This window comes from Lipophrys pholis, assembly GCF_963383615.2.
Source record: "Lipophrys pholis genome assembly, chromosome: 12".
Lineage (NCBI taxonomy): Eukaryota > Metazoa > Chordata > Actinopteri > Blenniiformes > Blenniidae > Lipophrys > Lipophrys pholis.
The window spans coordinates 25,100,545-25,118,734 of record NC_137641.1 but is presented as its reverse complement, the minus strand read 5'-3'; the positions used below and the strand labels follow the sequence as shown (position 1 = coordinate 25,118,734).

General features: G+C 42.8%; 1 protein-coding gene across 1 annotated transcript; it reads left to right on the top strand.

The window, feature by feature from the left end:
- Positions 1–16: 16 nt before the first annotated feature.
- On the top strand, positions 17–15,035 carry arsb (arylsulfatase B). Its single transcript, XM_080476256.1, has 8 exons — positions 17–499; positions 1,604–1,790; positions 1,895–2,085; positions 3,021–3,228; positions 5,701–5,944; positions 7,163–7,233; positions 12,467–12,586; positions 13,780–15,035. The coding sequence occupies exons 1-8, from the start codon at positions 227–229 to the stop codon at positions 14,043–14,045; spliced, it is 1,560 nt and encodes a 519-aa protein (XP_080332382.1). The 5' UTR covers positions 17–226; the 3' UTR covers positions 14,046–15,035.
- Positions 15,036–18,190: the final 3,155 nt, after the last annotated feature.

The window sequence follows — 18,190 nt, the reverse complement described above, 5'->3', positions numbered from 1 at the left end:
TTACATGCTGTCATGTGACTGACTGAGATGCAGTCATCTGATTGGCTGTTGAATTCGACTCTGGTGTTTTCAATCAGCAGAACAGGGAAGTGGCAGCGACCCTGTGCTGTTTCAACTTGTACTTGATGGACGACTTTTTAATTTATTGATATGATTTGACGGTCGTCGTCACTAAATATAACTAACCGTGTGGAAAGTTAAGGAACCCTTGTTTCAGTTCAGCACAATGCCGGTCACAGGTGAACACTTAGCGGCTCTCGGGATGATCGCGGTGGTCTTCATCGTGAACCTTCCTCCGAGTTTTGGAGCTCCGCGACCGCCGCACGTCGTCTTCATCCTGGCTGATGACTTCGGCTGGAACGATGTGGGCTACCACAGCTCCGAGATCAAGACGCCCAACCTGGATAAGCTGTCGGCCGGAGGAGTCCGCCTGGAGAACTACTACGTGCAGCCCATCTGCTCCCCGTCCAGGAACCAGCTCATGACCGGCAGGTACCAGGTGAGTGGGACTACACCTCCTCCTCCTCTTCCTCCGTGTCTGACTGAACCTTGACCTAATGATGCTTTGACTTAAAAAAAAAACCAAGACCAATTTTGTTTTAATATCATGTAATATCCCTTCTTCAGCAGGTTGAAAAGACAGAAAAAAACCCCATCAAATACTAATCAGATATGACAAAATATAAAAAGATACTGTTTTCTTGATCCTGGAAGAAATTCTTCCACCAAACTCTGAAATAAAATCACACATGTAAACTATATGCGTATAGCCACATTGTAAGCAGAGAAGGGAAACATATGAAAAGGTTCTAACCTCAAATTAATGCTCTAAGCAAATAATTTTATTCTGTAACTTCCACATCTTTAAACACACTAGTTGTGCTAAACTTTGAGATTAGTGTTGCTTGCCTCGGAGCTCCAGAATATGAGAAACCAATGGAACGAAATGACACTTCGCTTTACACTTCAGGGAACATTTGCCACTTTGGAAAAGCATCTCTTTCTCCCCGTCAATGCAGCTTATTAATCGATTCAACTTGAAAAACTGGTTTTGACAGTTTACACGATCTTGTGCAAGTGGCAGTTATCTCCGGTTTCGTCTATTAGGTCATAATTTTGGTATTTTATTTTCTAATGTGGCATTATATTGTTCGACAGCCATGTGTGACCTGGATTATCCAAGAATCCAGTGAGGAATGGAACCATGTAAATATTTTAAGTAGGTGATAAACAATGAGATATGTCTGCACAATATTATTCTCCTTTTTCATGTATGCTAGAAAATGTTGTGGTTAGTAATTGATGTATAAAAGATTATTCACATTGTGGGAAGAGGAGCCATCGCTGCAAACTGATTGTAGATTGTTTCTAAATGAAGGACCATTTTAAAAGACATTTCCAGGGGGGAAAAAAAGACTGATTTAGACACAACTGGAAAGAAGAACAAGCAGACATTTCAGTGAATGTATTTTGAAATTGGTTTGCATCATTGTTGCCAGAGAAGTTGCTGCTTCCCTCTTTTTGCTTTTCTTCTCATTTTGATTTGCTGGAATTCTTAGCACCAGTTACTTCCTCATAGTTTTGTTTGTATTTTGATTGTTAGATCCACACAGGCATGCAGCACCAGATAATCTGGGTCTGTCAGCCCTACTGTGTGCCTCTGGACGAGAAACTGCTCCCTCAGCTTATGAAGGAGGCCGGATACAACACGCACATGGTGGGCAAGTGGCACCTGGGCATGTACAAGAAGGACTGCCTGCCCACACGACGCGGCTTCGATACATATTTTGGTTTGTATTTTGTTGAATAAAAAAATAAAAAAAATTACAGAAGAGAAATGGATGTCAGTGCTGCTCAGTTTGGTGTATGACAGTTGTTTGTAAATTGCTCCTAGGTTACCTCACGGGCAGCGAGGATTACTACAGTCATATCCGCTGTTACGCCATCGCTCCTCTGAACTTGACTCGCTGTGCGCTCGACCTGAGGGATGGGGAAGAGGTCGCCACCGCATACAAAGGAGTCTACTCCACTGAGATGCTGAGCCAGCGGGCCATCGGCATCATCGAAAAACACAACCCTGACAAGGTGATACACACGTTGAAATTCTGCACTTACAGTTTAAGATCCGAACCATATTTCAGATCTTCAACAGCTCTTAAAATATGCAGCTTGAAGTGAAGATTGTTCTAGAATCCTAAAATCGTTGTAAACACACTAAAGGCGATCCTACATTGATCTACTAGCGAAACCACTGCAAGATACACAGAAATGCCTCGAAACAAAGGAAAGTGATCCTATAGAACCGAAGTCTGCAGCCTGCCGCTCTGGAGCCACATTCATCCTCTCTCCAGTGGCTTTTCCCCTTTTTGTGTCTTTATAGTTTCATATGGGTTCAGATTTCATCAAGAAAAAATTGCATCACATTCTAGTATTGCATTCTAAATTACTGGAACAAAATTTTGAGTTTATTCTAATGCAGAATTAAAAACAAAACAACGATCTGATGCAAAATTGAATGGGATGAAACGAAAGTCTGATGAGCGAAAAAATTATTCACACTATAAAGGACTGAAAACTTTATACTCAAGTAAGTGAATGAAGTTAAACTTGTTTCAGTACAATGATGCAAATATAATGAAATGAAAACGTAAACTCCTTTCAAAACAAGAACAGATTAAAATGACGACTCATGGTCGCACCAAGTGACCCTAAATTGGATAAAGTGATATAAAATATATATGGATGGATTTATGGAAAATAATGAATTTGAAAATATGAATCATACATTTGTGAAATCTGCAATAAGAAATACTGAATTGTTTTAGTATAAAATATCAATATGATTTCAGAACAATCCAGGAAAAACAAATATTAAATTAAGTCTTTAATATTCAAGTAATTATACAGCAGTTTCCAGAAACACAACAACTGTACCTACAAGAATCTTATTTTATTTCCATGTCATTCCATATTATCCCTCAATCTCATCTTTTTAACATGTCGCTCTCTTGGTTTTCCAGCCGCTCTTCCTCTATGTGGCGCTGCAGGCGGTCCACGCTCCCTTACAGGTGCCTGAGCGATACCTCACCCCGTACAGTTTCATCAAAAGCCCCAAACGCAGGCTGTTTGCCGGCATGGTGTCGGCCATGGACGAGGCGGTGGGGAACATCACTCTAGCTCTGAAGGGGGCGGGACTTTGGAACAACACGGTCCTCGTGTTTTCTACAGGTATGTTTCTGAAGTGAGATTCTGGATTTACTTATTATGTAACCACCATAACGTAGTAACTGTGGCTCTGCGTTCTATCCAGGTTCTACGGTGTTGAGATCAGATGTCTTGGGTTGGGGGCAAATCATCTGCTGCATGTATCTGATAGTTTTTTTACCTGAATTACATAAATATAAGGATCACTTTAGTGTCATGGAGGTGTCATCAACTAGCTTTTTACACTGGAGGTTTTAAGTACAAGCGATGTTTAAAAAAAAAAAATATATATATATATATTGACTAACTAAACATGTTTGGTTTGAGAATGTTTAGAAATGGGCTCATTTTGATCTGGAATGACTGACAATTGTACTGTTGTGATTTCCATTGTATAAAATCCAGAGCTACTTACGCATACTTTTTGTAATACTGTAGATGTCCGCTAGGGAGCAGTCTGCCTTTGTATTTGTTCAACCAGGACAGTTGGTTCAAGATCATGAGGCAAGCCACAGAAAGTAGGAAAACTTTTCTTGGCCTTGCCTTCACACAGAACACTGGAGGCTTCAAAAAATACCCTTCCTATAGACCTTTGATGAAGGACAAACTGTGGCCATGATGAGGCTTAACTGCCTCCTCACGGGTTTCCACATATGGACCATAATGAGAAATATCTGAAGTAGGTAACTCCTTTTGAGGGTTATTTTTAGTTGCTTCTTTTTAAAGGGTAATTATGACACAGGAATAATGCTGTGAAGGCAGAGAGTGAGCGTTTTTAATGCCTGTGGTAGGTGGGCTGTTTCATTGTTCTTCCACACATTTTGTTGGCTCTGAGTCGGGGGATTTGCATGTCCATATGCCAGACAGACACCAACTGAGGGGGAAAAAAACAAGAAGCTATAAATGTCTACTTCTAATGTGTAAATTTAATGCAATGTTTATGTGATGATGTGACAAGTTGTCACTGTGGTTTACTCGCATCTTCCCGCTTTTATTAGTCACCTTTGAATCTGTTATCTCTGACCCACATGTGTCACACTCGGTAGGAAAGAAATGAGCCTTGAACTTGTTGCACCTTGAGCTTTGTTGATGAAGAAACTTTCTGCGAACTGACTGCCTCACCGGGACTTTACTGTAAGCAAATGAGGCCGAGAGCTGCAGGGAAATGGGGGGTGGGGGTGGGGTGGGGGGTTTCTGCGGAAGACAGCGGACTGGCCTGAAGCGGGCCAGAGCAGCTTGGAAAGACATTAAGGAGCAGACGGTCTTTTCCAGAGCAGTTCGGGAATCGGCACAGACTACATCCTGGACTTGCATGACACCGTGCCGTTTGAAAGCGGAGCCCTGTCTCGACGCGATTGGTCCAAAGTGTTTATACTGGACCGGCACATCGGGATGATGACAGTCAGTTGAACTGGCTGCGTGTGCACTTGTGCAATGGTTGGATAATATGCAGAGGCAGGCGGACAGATGAGCACTGCTGACTTGTTTTAATGTCTCGGAGTGATTGCTCTGAGACAAACTTGCTGCTCTGGAGACAGTTTTGGCCACTCGGTTGCCTGTCCCACCTCTCGGGTCCAAGTCTGCTGATCGATTGCCATGAAATCCGACACAGACGTTCATGTTCCCCACAGGATGAGTTGTACAGACTTTAAATGATCCTGACATTTCCTCAGGCACCATCATGAATCCTGAAACAAAGTGTTTACTCATGTGAACTCTAAAGAGAGCCTCTAAGTTGAGTTGTTTCTCAAAGTACTTCACTAGGTATTGAAAGATGGAGCATTGTTATATTCTTTAAACATTCTTTCCTCTTTCCTGCTGATGACTTTAGATTTAATTAGTGTTAAGGCCCATTTGCTCAAGTGATGATGAACATCACTTCAAATGATCATAAACCACAGTTTCTTTTATCACTCCAGCCCTACTTGTTCACCTGTGTCCCAGTTCTTTTGTCAGTATGCTTTCATGATCTCCCGCATGTCTGAATTCAGCCTGCAGAGATAAAATGTTTATCTTGTGGAAGGTCAACATTTCGAAACCAACTTTCCACTAACAGTAGAGTGACTCTGGAACATAAAATTCACCGGCTGTGGAAATTTTAAACATTGGGGTTTGCACTGGTTCAGACTTCATCACAGCGGTAACATACTTCTCAGTCATCCCTACGGTTTCATCCAAGCTTCACCGTACGAGCTTTAAGCAGGTTGGAGTCGCAGCGGGCCGAAGTTGAGCCGAGCTGACTGTGTAGGCGAGAGACACGTGGACAATCTCACTTCCAGACAATCTAAACTAAAGACAATTTAAGAAGCCTATGAATCAACAAGCATGCATTTGTATTGTGTGAGGAGGCTGGAAACAACCTCCACATGCACAAGAATGACATGAAAGGAGGAAGCTGGAGTAAAATCTCACACACAGAATGTCCCAAATCCTATCAGGCCTCTGAGGCACGAGTGCACCACTGTGTAACTCTCTTTATTTTCCATTTTCTCTCAGATAACGGCGGTCAGACGCTGTCAGGAGGCAGCAACTGGCCACTGCGTGGGAGGAAGCTCTCATTATGGGAAGGAGGTGTCAGGGGCGTGGGGTTCGTCGCCAGCCCGCTGCTCAAACAACCGGGGACAATCAGCCACGAGCTCATCCACGTCTCTGACTGGCTGCCAACGCTGGTGGGCCTGGCGGGGGGGAGCACCAACACCACGAAGCCGCTGGACGGATTCAACATGTGGAACACCATCAGGTTTGTCTCGTAGAGAGGTTTCATAGCTGAGGTGGCTCGCGCTCTCCCAACTCTCTGGCTGCGTTTCTGTCGGTGGCAGGTCGCCTGTGGCTTGGGGTTTCTTCGGGGTAGCAGCTCTCGAGTTTGACAGCCTGCCCTCTCCTTGTGCCTCTTTCCGATCCTTCCCCCCACATGCACACACTCACTCCAGCTACTCCTGCCTGTCTGTCTGACCCAGAGGCTTTTTCTCGCAGGAGCCCCCTGCTCCTTCAATAAGCCCTTTGTTACTGTGGCAATGGGAGCTCAAAGAGAAGGAAATTCCATCAGTCATTCTCACACAAATGTGCAGTCCGTCCATCCCTCTGTCTTTCCCCCGAAACTTCACATCTTCCCCCTGAGAACTCGGATAACCCGCAAGTAGATCAGCAAATGAATTTAGCTTCAAATCCCTTCATGTGGAAACATACCTGAGATATTGCAGCTCCTTTAAACCAAATATATTGACTCTTATGTGCGGTCAGACTTCACAAAGCGGCATTTAGCGAATTGATAAGTCACATGAAGCTGCTGGCGGGCCACAGATGTGCCTTTCCATATGAGTTTGCATTCAAGACGTCACAGGAGCTGTCAGTGAGTCCCACATGACTGACATATTATATTTGTAAACTAAATGTGGACGCGGGGAAGGAGGTGAAATTGAGGGCTGCTGCAGACCCCGAGCAGAAAATCAGGGCTTAGCCAGGACCGCAAACTACCACTCACACTACTACTCACAGCCTGGGTTCCACTGGATTGGCCACGGCGAGTCAGCTGACCCCCGGCCGCGGCTGGCTTTGCTGTGTGAGCTGCACAACAACACAAAGACACAAACTGACTTTTGTTTTTGCTGCTTCTCCAGTTTAGCCGGGTTGTAATTGACTCGGCTGTTACTGGACTGAAGAAAGCAGCCCGGCCGGGGCGAAGACAAAGCAAACGAAGGCTCTAAACAGTAGGCACGCCGGCAGGCAGCGAGTGGAGAGAGTGAGAGTTATTTTAGTTGTGTTATCAGACACTGTGGTCAGTGAAAGCGGTGCGTTTTCTCTGTGCGGTCAGAGTGTACGACTGCCTGGTGAACAACAGCCAGCTGGTTCAGATTTACAGACCTTAGTGGATTTCATAGTGTATGAGTCAGACATCTGTGTGTGTGTGTGTGTTTTGTGCGTCCATATGTTGAGGAGTTATGTTCCTTTTATCTTACAGCAAAGGCTTTGCCTCACCCAGACTGGAGCTCCTGCACAACATCGACCCTCTCTATAGTGACACCACTCCATGTAAGTTTCCACTCACTTCCTCAGCACCAGCCTGCAACTTGTGGCTCTTTTTATTCCATTTTTCTTGACCGTACATTTGTCCTTTCATTTCATTCACTTTGAAATAGTTCACAATAGTTTTTCACAAGGTCCTGAAGTTGAGAATATTTTTTTAAATATCCCGTTGATTCCTTGAAACCTCTGAAAAGGTGACACGAGGCAGAAAAAAGCTGCAACTTGTCACATTTATAAAACTGCATTTGATCTAATTACAGATGAAAACAAGTAGAATTATCTTCTTTCAACATTTTCTCAGTGGATGTCAGCAGAGACGATCATTTTCCTCCAGTCTACCGTATCCTCATCTCTTGCACCATTCACCGACATGTCCTTACTCACTCACCTTCCTCTCCTCCTGGCAGCTCAATCCTCGCATCCTTTATTTTCTATCGTATCTCAGTTTCCCCATCAAAATGTCAAATGAGCTCTCAATATTCGCAACAGTGGATGGATACTGTGACCTGTATGTTTGATTTGACACTGGTTTAATACAGGATGCCCTTGCTGTACTCATGCCTACTCAAAGTGTCCTTTCAATCTGTGATCGACTCGCTCCAGTAACACATCTCTCTACTCAACCGGTGGTTTCTGGTTAATCTCACGGTGGTTGATGAACAATCAATGCTGCGATGATGGAAAGTGCATGTTCGCTCTCCCCTTCCTCTTCCTCCTCCTGTGTGTTCATGCTCTGTGAGTAACGTATTCCTCCTCTTCTAAAGTTGTCACTTTACTGTTTTCTCCCGTTTCACAGCCCGGCTGCAGCTATCAAAGCCTCATTGTATTCACCACCGACAGGCTTCACAAATTCAATCAAGTCCAGTCAAAGCAGCCCGGGGCCTGAGAATAGCAGGTTACATAACATGTGACCAAAACTTATAAGGGTGTTTGAAATATGTGTTAGGCTCGGTATGAGTGTTTGAAATTGAACAGCATTGTGTTTGTGGACCACCTCACATGGCTGGTTTATTATCAGTAGAAGTTCAATTTAGACCACCAACTTGAAAATCTGTTTTATTAAATGTACACAGACTTGTATGTCATGATTTGTTATTTCTATTTCAACTCAAAATAAGCTTTTGGTCAAATAAATATTCGTATTTAAATTGAAATTTAGATGACTGCAACAGGGGTTTCAGTTTTCTCACATTTTCGCAACCTAATAAGGAGTTGTGTTTTAGTGTGAGGAATGCTGATAACACAGCGCTGAAACTGTAATCAGTCATTGTTGAAACTGTAATCAGCCAGCAGGGTTGAAATCGGAGATAGCTGATGTTAGAGGGCAGGGTGGGTGTGCGCCGTTTAACCTCTGTGATTCCAGGGAGCTTTCCAGGAAACTGGCCACGTGACTGCATGTTTTATTATTTTTTTTGTTCCAAGTGGACTCATTCTCGTCTCAACCACTTAATATTTTGGTGGACCAAACCACTTCCATACCTCCATCTGTGAGGAGGTGGCGGGGCTCTGGTCTGAGGCCACTATTTCAGGGAGGATGCTACACCTCAGTTCCACTTTCAGAAATAGCAGAGGTACAAGGAGGAGTTGCTAGGTTGGTTTTTTTTTGTTCTCAAATCTCTCACAGATGTGCCTTGGTGGGCACATAATGGCTCATCATGAGAACAGATGTGGACCTTTTGATCCGCCATAAAGAAGCTTCTAGTAGAAAACACTAGTATATTTAAAAGAGTAACACGTGTGCGATACTTTTGTAACTTAATGCAACATTTTACAAAACCTTTAAGTGTTTCCATATTTTTTTACTTGTATTCTTTAGTCTTTTAAAACATTTGTGGATATTTTAGAGCCCATTTAAACCTGACATTTCAATTGTAAGCAGGATTTATAATTAAGGTCACCAATTGAGCGCAATAGGAATTTTTGGTGAAGCAGTGTGAGGACAGAAAGGCCTTCATTGTCCTCACCTCCAAGAAACAGTATTTACAAAAACACAACAAATAATGCATACAATATTTTTTGTCTACTCTATGAATCTGTCGTTTGAGTTAACGCAGGAATTTTGAAACAATGCCTAAACCGAATGTAAAAGTGCAACTTCCTCCCAAAAAATCTGTTAAATCTTTAAATTTTTGCAATTCAACACAAGTGATTTTAAGAAGTGCAATAATATTGCTGTCGAGGTATGACAGTGAATGTAAGGAAGGTAGATGTCAATTTCACCAGTTAAATCAGTATATCTCCTACTGTAGGCTGTAAAACTTTACAAAATCGGTCACTAAAACTGCCCAGTGTAAGTATATCGCTGCAGAGGCAGGTGTAATCCTCCCGTCGCCATCAGTGTGACTCTTGAGAAAATGACAACAGCTGGAATTATAATGCGTTTAACTTTAAATCCTTTGAATCAACTTGATATTTCATGTATGTCCATAGTTGGTAGATCAATCAGTAATGCCTTCAAATTAATTTGTCGTCCAGTTTTTGCAATTCAGATTTTTGTTTGAAGCAGTATGTGTTAAATTGGTAATAAGACCAGCGATGATGTGTGTTTTGGAGACTGTCATTATGCCCATTTATTCAGACAGTCTTGTGTCAGTATGTATGTTTGTTGTTGAAATCATGTCACCTCTCCTCTTGGTACGATTACATTTAAACTACAATGTCGCAGACCACAACAACAGTCAATAGCAAGTTCAGACTTTTCCCCCTTCCAGTCCGACTGCTCCGTGGACCGACTTTTGAGTACGCTTTATTCAGATTTTCAGAAAACTCAAATTTCAGTGGAGGTTACATGTTTACATAGAGGAGGGTGATGAGCTGAGATGGAGGGAGACGATCTTCTGTGGTGACTCAAGGAGGAAGCAGCCGCAAGAGGAGATGAGAGAGATTATTCCCATGGCAAGTGTATATTAGCTGCTTTTTGGCAATCCACACTTCCCTGATTAAAAAAACGTTTTTCTTCCTGGTCCTAAAGTACAGAAGCTTTTCCTAATATTTTAGCAAAACATATAAGCCTGTGTCCCTCTGTGAGAGAACGGCTCCCATATTAGATCTTTACATCCTGGAATTACCTTGTACTACTGTTCACTCATCAAATGATGATGGCGTATTAGACGTCTGTCCCACATTACCATTCAGTCTAGTGTCGACTGCCCAGTGAGCTCATTGGAGTTCATAAAATCAAGAACTAGAAGACAATGAAATATTTATAGAGCATTGATAATACTCAAAGCTTTAATTAGTAAATAAAGCATCTCTTATCTGTTAAAGAAAACATCAAAACAACCCCAAGTTAAAGAGAGTAAGCCTCCACAAAGTCCAGCCACTGATTTATTGTGTTGCTGAGACAGGGCTGTTTATACAGCTTAAGCCAGTGCTGCTCAAATGATCCTCCGAGTTTACGCGTGCTCATTACCATCTAAATCACTGGGATGATAAGAGGACCGGGTGAAGAACAACACTGCTGCTTTACAAGCTTTCACCCTCCTGTTTTTATGTTGGGAGTCTTTACTGTCGGCCACCGCAGTGAGGACCAGCCTCCCTCGAAGCATTCCAGGCCAGGATTCCTCATCTCTTTTCTTCTTCCCTATGCCGAGACCTCGCTCTTCACGTTCCTTCTTTTTTTTTTTTTTTCTCTCTGTCCTTCTCTTCTTTAGGCTTCTGTGTTTAGCCCCTAAAGAGGCATGCATTTCCTTGAATCCTCTTCTGAGTCTTTCTTCTGAACTGTCACTGTGAGCAGGGGGATTCCTGACTAACTGGGTCACAGAGGGGGCCATGAACTTCTTGCCCGTTGAATAAGAAGAGTGAGAAGCCCTGGACTTGGCCCAAGCCTTAAATCACCCCTCAAATTCCCTCTCTTTACTCTTCAGGTCTCTTTCTAGCAATGTTCTCTTCCCACCCCTCCTCCCACTTCTACCCTCCTTTTTCTTTTCCCCGAAGACCATCCCGCTGTAAATCCAGATGAGCTCGGCTCAGGTTTGAGGCGCTCTTGTCCTTCATTCGGGAAACGAATGAATCCAAGAAATAGACACGTGCACTCACAGAGTGTGCATTCATTGGGAAATTAGAGGGCCTGTGGAAGGAAAATAAATAAATAACTTGAACTCCATTGTTATGAAAGGTTAGGTTTATTATCCGTAACAGAGCTTAGGCCTTACGTCAACACAACGTCCAGATGCAGATTTGTCAGATCTGGAAGTCAGTTGTTTACCCCAGTTGCTCCGCGTCCGGACGCCCAAGCTTAATGCATGTGAGTGCAATTAAAATCACCACATGTCATTTAGACAATGATCAGTGAAGTATTCACTGTCGAAGATTTTATCATGTGGTCTCCCCCCCCAAAAAAATGAAAATAAAAAAATTGCTGAGATCGGAAATGTTTTAATTCTCCAGTCAAGTTGCTGTGGTTGAGTCGGCCCTCTTAGAAACGAGCGCCGAGGGGAACTTGGGCTCCGAGTGGGTGTGGATGTGTCCTTTCCAGACAAAAAAAAAAAAAAAAAGGGAGAGAGAATGCAAGGAAATACTTGTTTTTGACAGTGTCAGAAGGCCGAAATTACTTGCAAATCTGTCTAATCAGGACCACATTGTCGGGGTCAAACACGGCATGAACCTGAGAAAGCTCTCAAGGCCAGATCTGCTCCTCTTGAGGGGGTGCAGACTTCTGTGCTCACTTCTGGCAGATATTTTCCATTAGGAGCAGAAGGAGCTCATGGCAGGAGGCCGCAGACGTTTCTGGACTCAATCAGCACAAGGAGGGTGAAGGAATTATTTACTTCACCCCTCTGAAACTGATAAAACGATGCCAGTTGGTAACTGCGACCCTCGTTATTAATTTGCCGGGCGATTTTTGTGTCCATCCAGCTGCACTAATGGCAAACTCTTCATTGTGCTTGGCGACCACAGAAGCCTGGTGCCGAGTTGATTCTCTTACCAACATAGTTGTCAAATTCCTCCGCCTCCGAATGTATTCAAGAAACGGTTTCTGTTTTAAAACAGAAGGTTTGATTTTAATAGGGTTTTATTTTCGCAGAAGTAGACGTGGATATGTTTATTTTAACACCTTCACTTGACACCAACAGTAATTTGCAGGTATGCGCTGAAATTTGGAGCCAGCTCGCTTCTCGTATCGCACCCACAGAGGACGCTTTGTGTCCAGCGGCGGACTGATACCGTCTTCATCAGCGATTTCCATTATTCAAGGTGGATGACCTCCATGATCAGCGCTGCCTTCTGCTTCCCACAGGTCCAGGCGGCAGGCGGCAACTTAATTCGGACTCCCAGTCGTGGGCCAAGTCCATCTTCAATGTGTCCATTCACGCGGCCATTCGAAGCGGCCAGTGGAAGCTGCTGACTGGGTTCCCGGGTCAGTACCTGCTGTCGTCTTTAATGGCATATTTAGTCTGAGTGCAGACTGAAAGTTTGAGATACTTAAAAAGTTACTCTTTATGTTGCATTGTGACCCTCTGTTAGGCTTTTCTTAATGATGTTCACATCGCTGTGTGGTTATATCCCTGCCGTGACACACGCGCTAAGCTGTCGGCACGGCCTGAGACAGACTGCAGGACGGTTCACTCTTTAAGTTTGTTTTAGCCGGTGACTGGCTTTTCGGGTCAGGATAATTCTTAAGCAGTGAGCAGGAACCAAAAAGATGTCAGAAAGAGACGAGCGTGCTGCAGCTGCTTATACAAACTTGACTCTTTATTCCAGCATTTCAAACATAAAATGCATTGCTCAAACAAAATCGTTTGCAGTTCTATGTTATTTGTCGTCCGATGGGGATACGGTCAGTTGCTGCTGCAAATTCATCTTCTCTACCACTTTGTCCAGTTGAAGGTCCCTGGAACTGATCCCGGCTTAATAAAGAGCAAAGGCAGGTCAAACCTTGAATAGATCACCAATCCAACACAGGGTTAACGGAGAGAGTCAATCACATACATTATAAATAGGAATGATATTGATTATTTTATTTGCGTTTTCTGATGTAAAGATGAGTGTATCTTAAAAATAGAAATCCAACAAGAAAAGAGTTGTAACCTGCGTCCTTTTGAAAACAGATCTCCAGTAAATATGCTGTTCAGCTGTGACTTTTGCTCCCCACTTGTTCAAAACGAGTTGTAAAAAGACATTTTCCCTGATTAATTTAGCTTCACGTAGAAATGGCCTGGGTGAGGTTGTTCTTTTTTGAGGCTGCGACCTCGTATGAAGGGTCACCGATAAATCCGAGGTGTTGTCAGATGACTGATGTGCTGCGAGGCAGGAAAAACAACGTCCCGCTCCACAAATTTCCCTCCGTTTGTTGGTACTTTTCTCAAGTGTTTGTCTTTCTGTGAAATACTGGACACTTTTATCTCTTTCTGTCATGAGCTATTGTTGATGTGAAACCATTAAAGGATGTTCTGAACCAAGTCAAACATAACAAGTAAAGCTAAGAGCAAAGGATTTGATATCTGACAAGAAGCTTGTAAAAAGAAAAAAAAAAAAAGTTGATCTGAAAAGTAGTTGATGGTGTTGTTTTGTGTGTTAAAGCATCTGTAACGGTCTTCTGTCACTGTCCAGGTTGTGACAGTTGGTTCCCCCGGCCCGGGGACGACTCCTCATCCTCCTCCTCCTCTCAGGTGGAGCCTCTGAAGCCCGTCATGCTGTTCGACATCGAGAGCGATCCCGAGGAGAGGAACGAGGTGTCCGCTCGGTTCCCCGCCGTGGTCGACTATCTCCTCGCCAGACTTTATAAATACCAGAGCGGCGCTTTGCCTGTTCACTTCCCCGACGACGACCCCAGGTGTGACCCAGGCCCCTCTGGAGCCTGGGGACCCTGGGCTTAGTGGGATTGACGCCATCAAAGCCACTTTGTTTATTGGGAAATACAACAAAACATTTCATCCCTGGAGAAAATTTTAATTTACAAGCGGATTCTTTTATATTTGTGGACATCGAGGGAAAAAAAGACAATTGAGGGACCTGAAATGTTTTTGGATTGACAGACGTTTCTGTTATCGTCCATCTCTGCCCACAGTAGTGTTTTCCTTCCTGTTCGATTCACATGTTGCTGATTTGTAAAGAGCATCTCCCCACTGCTTCAGGTATTTGCATTTAATTTATCTGCTGCTGAGGACCTGCAGGTTTTTCATCTACATGTGAGACACAGACACAGAAACAGTGGGCTGTTTTTAACCCGAGAGAAATGTTGAACCACTGTGCCTTAATGGAAAACTTCACAAAGTTTTGTTTTTCAAAGTTGTAGCAGGTGTGAGGAAGAAAATCAAAGTTTGAAGTGTAATTCTACATATTTATTACTTGAGAATGAATGAAGTAATGCTATATGTTGCCTGTTGATCAGCAAATTTCTCTGTCTTTTATCATATTTGAGTTTATAGTTTTGAGAGCCATTGATGGGATCATAGCACTTTTAAGTTTTACCTCTATTTTCCTGAGGTAACTGGACAAAGCTTTAGTTGTGCTTTATGGCCTTGAGTAGACAAACATGTCAAAGCGGTAACCAGCTTGTCCTTCTAAGCGTGAGTGCGCCACCTAACTCGATGACAACAGGGACGTCACGTCGGAGTTTCCTAATTCGTCAACAATGTTTACTTGATTTTGAAAGCTGTCAAACAGACTTAATGTCCAGCTGATTCGTCACTGGAGTCAATAAGTAACTTACACGCACATGTATTTTATACTAACATTTCTGCTTTTGGACTAAAAGTAAAAGCAATGTTTAAGTTTGTTGATTTAGGATCAATTGAGTTTATCTACAATTTATCAAATGCATTTTTTCCAAATTATATTGACCAATAAATGACATTTTCATTGGCCTCCTTCTTTTGCTTGACGGTAAAGGTTTAAAAATTCTCTGTTTCTGGTTTCTGCTCCTCACGGTTGTTGAATAGGTGTGAGTGGACTCGCATCGTGTCTCTACTTTGAAGTTGAAAATGTAAAGAATTTCTTGTGTGCTTAAGGTATTCGGGATCTTACGGCTTCGCTGGTTGTTCCCACATGCCGAGCATTTGAGTGCTCACTGAGACTTCGTCGACTGTCGTCGTCGCGGCGTTACAGTGAAACGTCCTCGATAGCTGCGATCCAAACCATCGAGCAAAACGGCAATCGGATACCTCCGAGGGGGGGTCTTTTGCATATTTGGAGCCGGAGCAGGAGAAACAAATTTTCTTAATAAGCACACCCTCTTTGACCTCCAGCCCCTCGGTGTTTGACCTCCCACCGGCTGCAGGTCAGACACCGCAACAGGAAATGCTCCCTGCAGAGAGTGGGCGGCCTCGTCCTAATGTGGACTCTGACCTTTGACCTGCCGTGTGTACTGATTGGCAGCTGAGCAATGCAAACACTAACGGTGCTGCCGCCACTACAGGAGCGGCTGTAAGGAGGTTTGACTTCAGCAGGTTAGTCGAGTCCCCGAGGCTCAGTTTGGTCTTTAATCGGGAGTCTACGTGAAGTGTCACTACTACCGTTCCGAGTAGTATTAGCTATGCTACTTCCTAATTTATTTATGTGACATGTCAACAAAATTGAGAGATTACAATAACACTGAACAATAAAAACAACAGTTAAAGACAGCTCAAATGTAATTAAAAATAGAACGTATGCATTTATGAATCGAAAACAGTTTTATTACAATATTGGAATGCCAAACAATTTACTATATGATTATTTTTTGATAACACATTAACTTAATAAATGTACTTGCTTTGGTACATTTTGTAATCAGAAACGTTTGAGTCATGTGCCACCCGAAGACAAAGTTGAGTGAATAATTATATATGTATATAATAATTAGGAAATTAATACAAAACTGTCAGAAAAACTAAACAAAAAAAACATTTACAGGCTTAGTAGTACTGTGTTGTTTGGATGTGACTGCTGTATAATACTTATGCATATTATATTTTATGATATATTTGTCGTTTACCAAACATTTCTAGCCTTTTTAAAACAACTTCCATATCATGAATAATATGACACTATACATTAATATCTCTTCGGCTATATTCTTCCGTCAAATGTTGGCCACACTCTACAAATTCTATAAAAGTTCATATTTACAACCGTTTAGAAAATATATTATTGTTCAAAGGAAATATTTTATTTAACCTCTTATATGTGAAGTGCAATCGCGACAGTTCGATGCCAGTGTTGCTGAATCCTGATTGGTGCACAGAAATACAAATGTGTGACATCACCGTTTTCAAGCCGAGTGCTGACAGAGAAAACAACAAACAAAAAAAACAACAACCCAGGAGTGAAGTGTGAAACGACAAACCCCAGTTTAAAAACGGACAAAATCCCAGCATTCATAGCAGAAGGTTATAGCTGATTAAAAATCTTTGGGCTTCTTCGCTCTCCATACTGCCACCGTGTGCACTAAGAAGGAACATTATAATATTGAATTGATATCAAATATTTATTTGTATTTGGAGCTACAGAACTGTACAGTTTAAAACACTAATCTGTTTTGTATACTCTTAACTATTAATCCACCTGAATTACACAGTGATAATCATTGCAGTTTCTTGAGCTCTGTGGACTCAAGAAAGCCCACATTTAAAAGCTAAATAAATAAGTTTCTTATGGGATTTGGGGTCAGATTATGATGAATTATGTATTTAGCAACAGTTGGCCCATATGGCCTGCCTGTGGCACACAGTGTGGCACCAATCACTTGCTTGAATTTTAAATGGCAATCAACATATTTGGTGTATATTTTTGCACATGTTCACGCTATTTCGGGGTGATTGTTTCTAATTTTGTAAACGTAACAGTATGAACTGGGCTCACATACATTCAAGGGTGTTTGTGCTTAAAAAAGAGACCATTTTCTTCCAAAGTGGCACTTAAATGGAATTCAAACTGTGATTTTTGGTAATGGGTGACGACCAGAAGACCACATGATTATTGTCTGCTCCCAAGAAAGTGCTTCTCACATGGCTGCGAATATAAATTTGTCACTTTCCTCCACTGTTAGTTTACGCTACAATCAAAACTCAGCACTTCGGCATGGTGGGATCCCTCAATTAGACGTTGCGTGTTGCTCGCTGTTCGTGTAAAACCCGGCCTGTGAGTTTCTCGGCTCGACTTGCAGACCACTTTTGCACGTCTCATACCTCGTCTGTGGTGAAGGGCTACTCCGTCTTCTCCTCCTTCTCCGTCACCACCTCCCACTTGTCATTATGAGTGGGGCAGGCCCTGGCGGTGTCACAACTCGTCTCCTCAAAGTGGTTTTGGTGTGCCTTTCACACTTAATCCTGCACTCTGAGTCAGTCCCGTGAGTGACAAACACACTCTCCAGCCTGGATGTGCCTCCTTGAATCAACACTGGGATTTTTGGTTGTTGTTTTTTTTTTTAAACAGGCCTGACGTCGCCCCGTGTTTGTTTTTTCAGCTGTGGTTGCCTCCAGAGAGATGCCCCTGAAAGATATGACAGTGTAAAGATATGATAGCCGCTGTGAGGAGCTCACAAAAAAGGCTGCCACCCTTGAATCCTCCCTCCATAAGCAGCGCTTGAAGGTCTTCAAGTGGGACTGGAATTCCAAACAAGATTGTGTCGGTGTGTCTGTGCCGCCTGCCTGTGAAAACAGATTAAAATCATTCTGACCACTGCGGCCAGGAATGCGTTGAACCTTGAGCCTTCGAAGGGGCGAAATCCGTCAGATCATCACACCTAATAATACAAAAAAGAAGCCCATGACAGCCCTTCACGGAGCAGGCAGACCACCAGAGAGCTAAAACTGATGATAATAGTGCAGGATGGCATTATTGAGGCTGGATCCATTACTTCTTATTCTAACCTAGGAGGTGCATCTTTTGTGACCCTTATAACAACTGGTCCACTCTTACTCAAAAGTATTTGTATTAATAGAGTTACTATTAGTTTCATAAAGCCTGTATGTCAGCATTTGTATTCCTATTTTAGATGATACCATTAAGTTCCGAGTGAAAGAAGTAATGGGGTTACTCT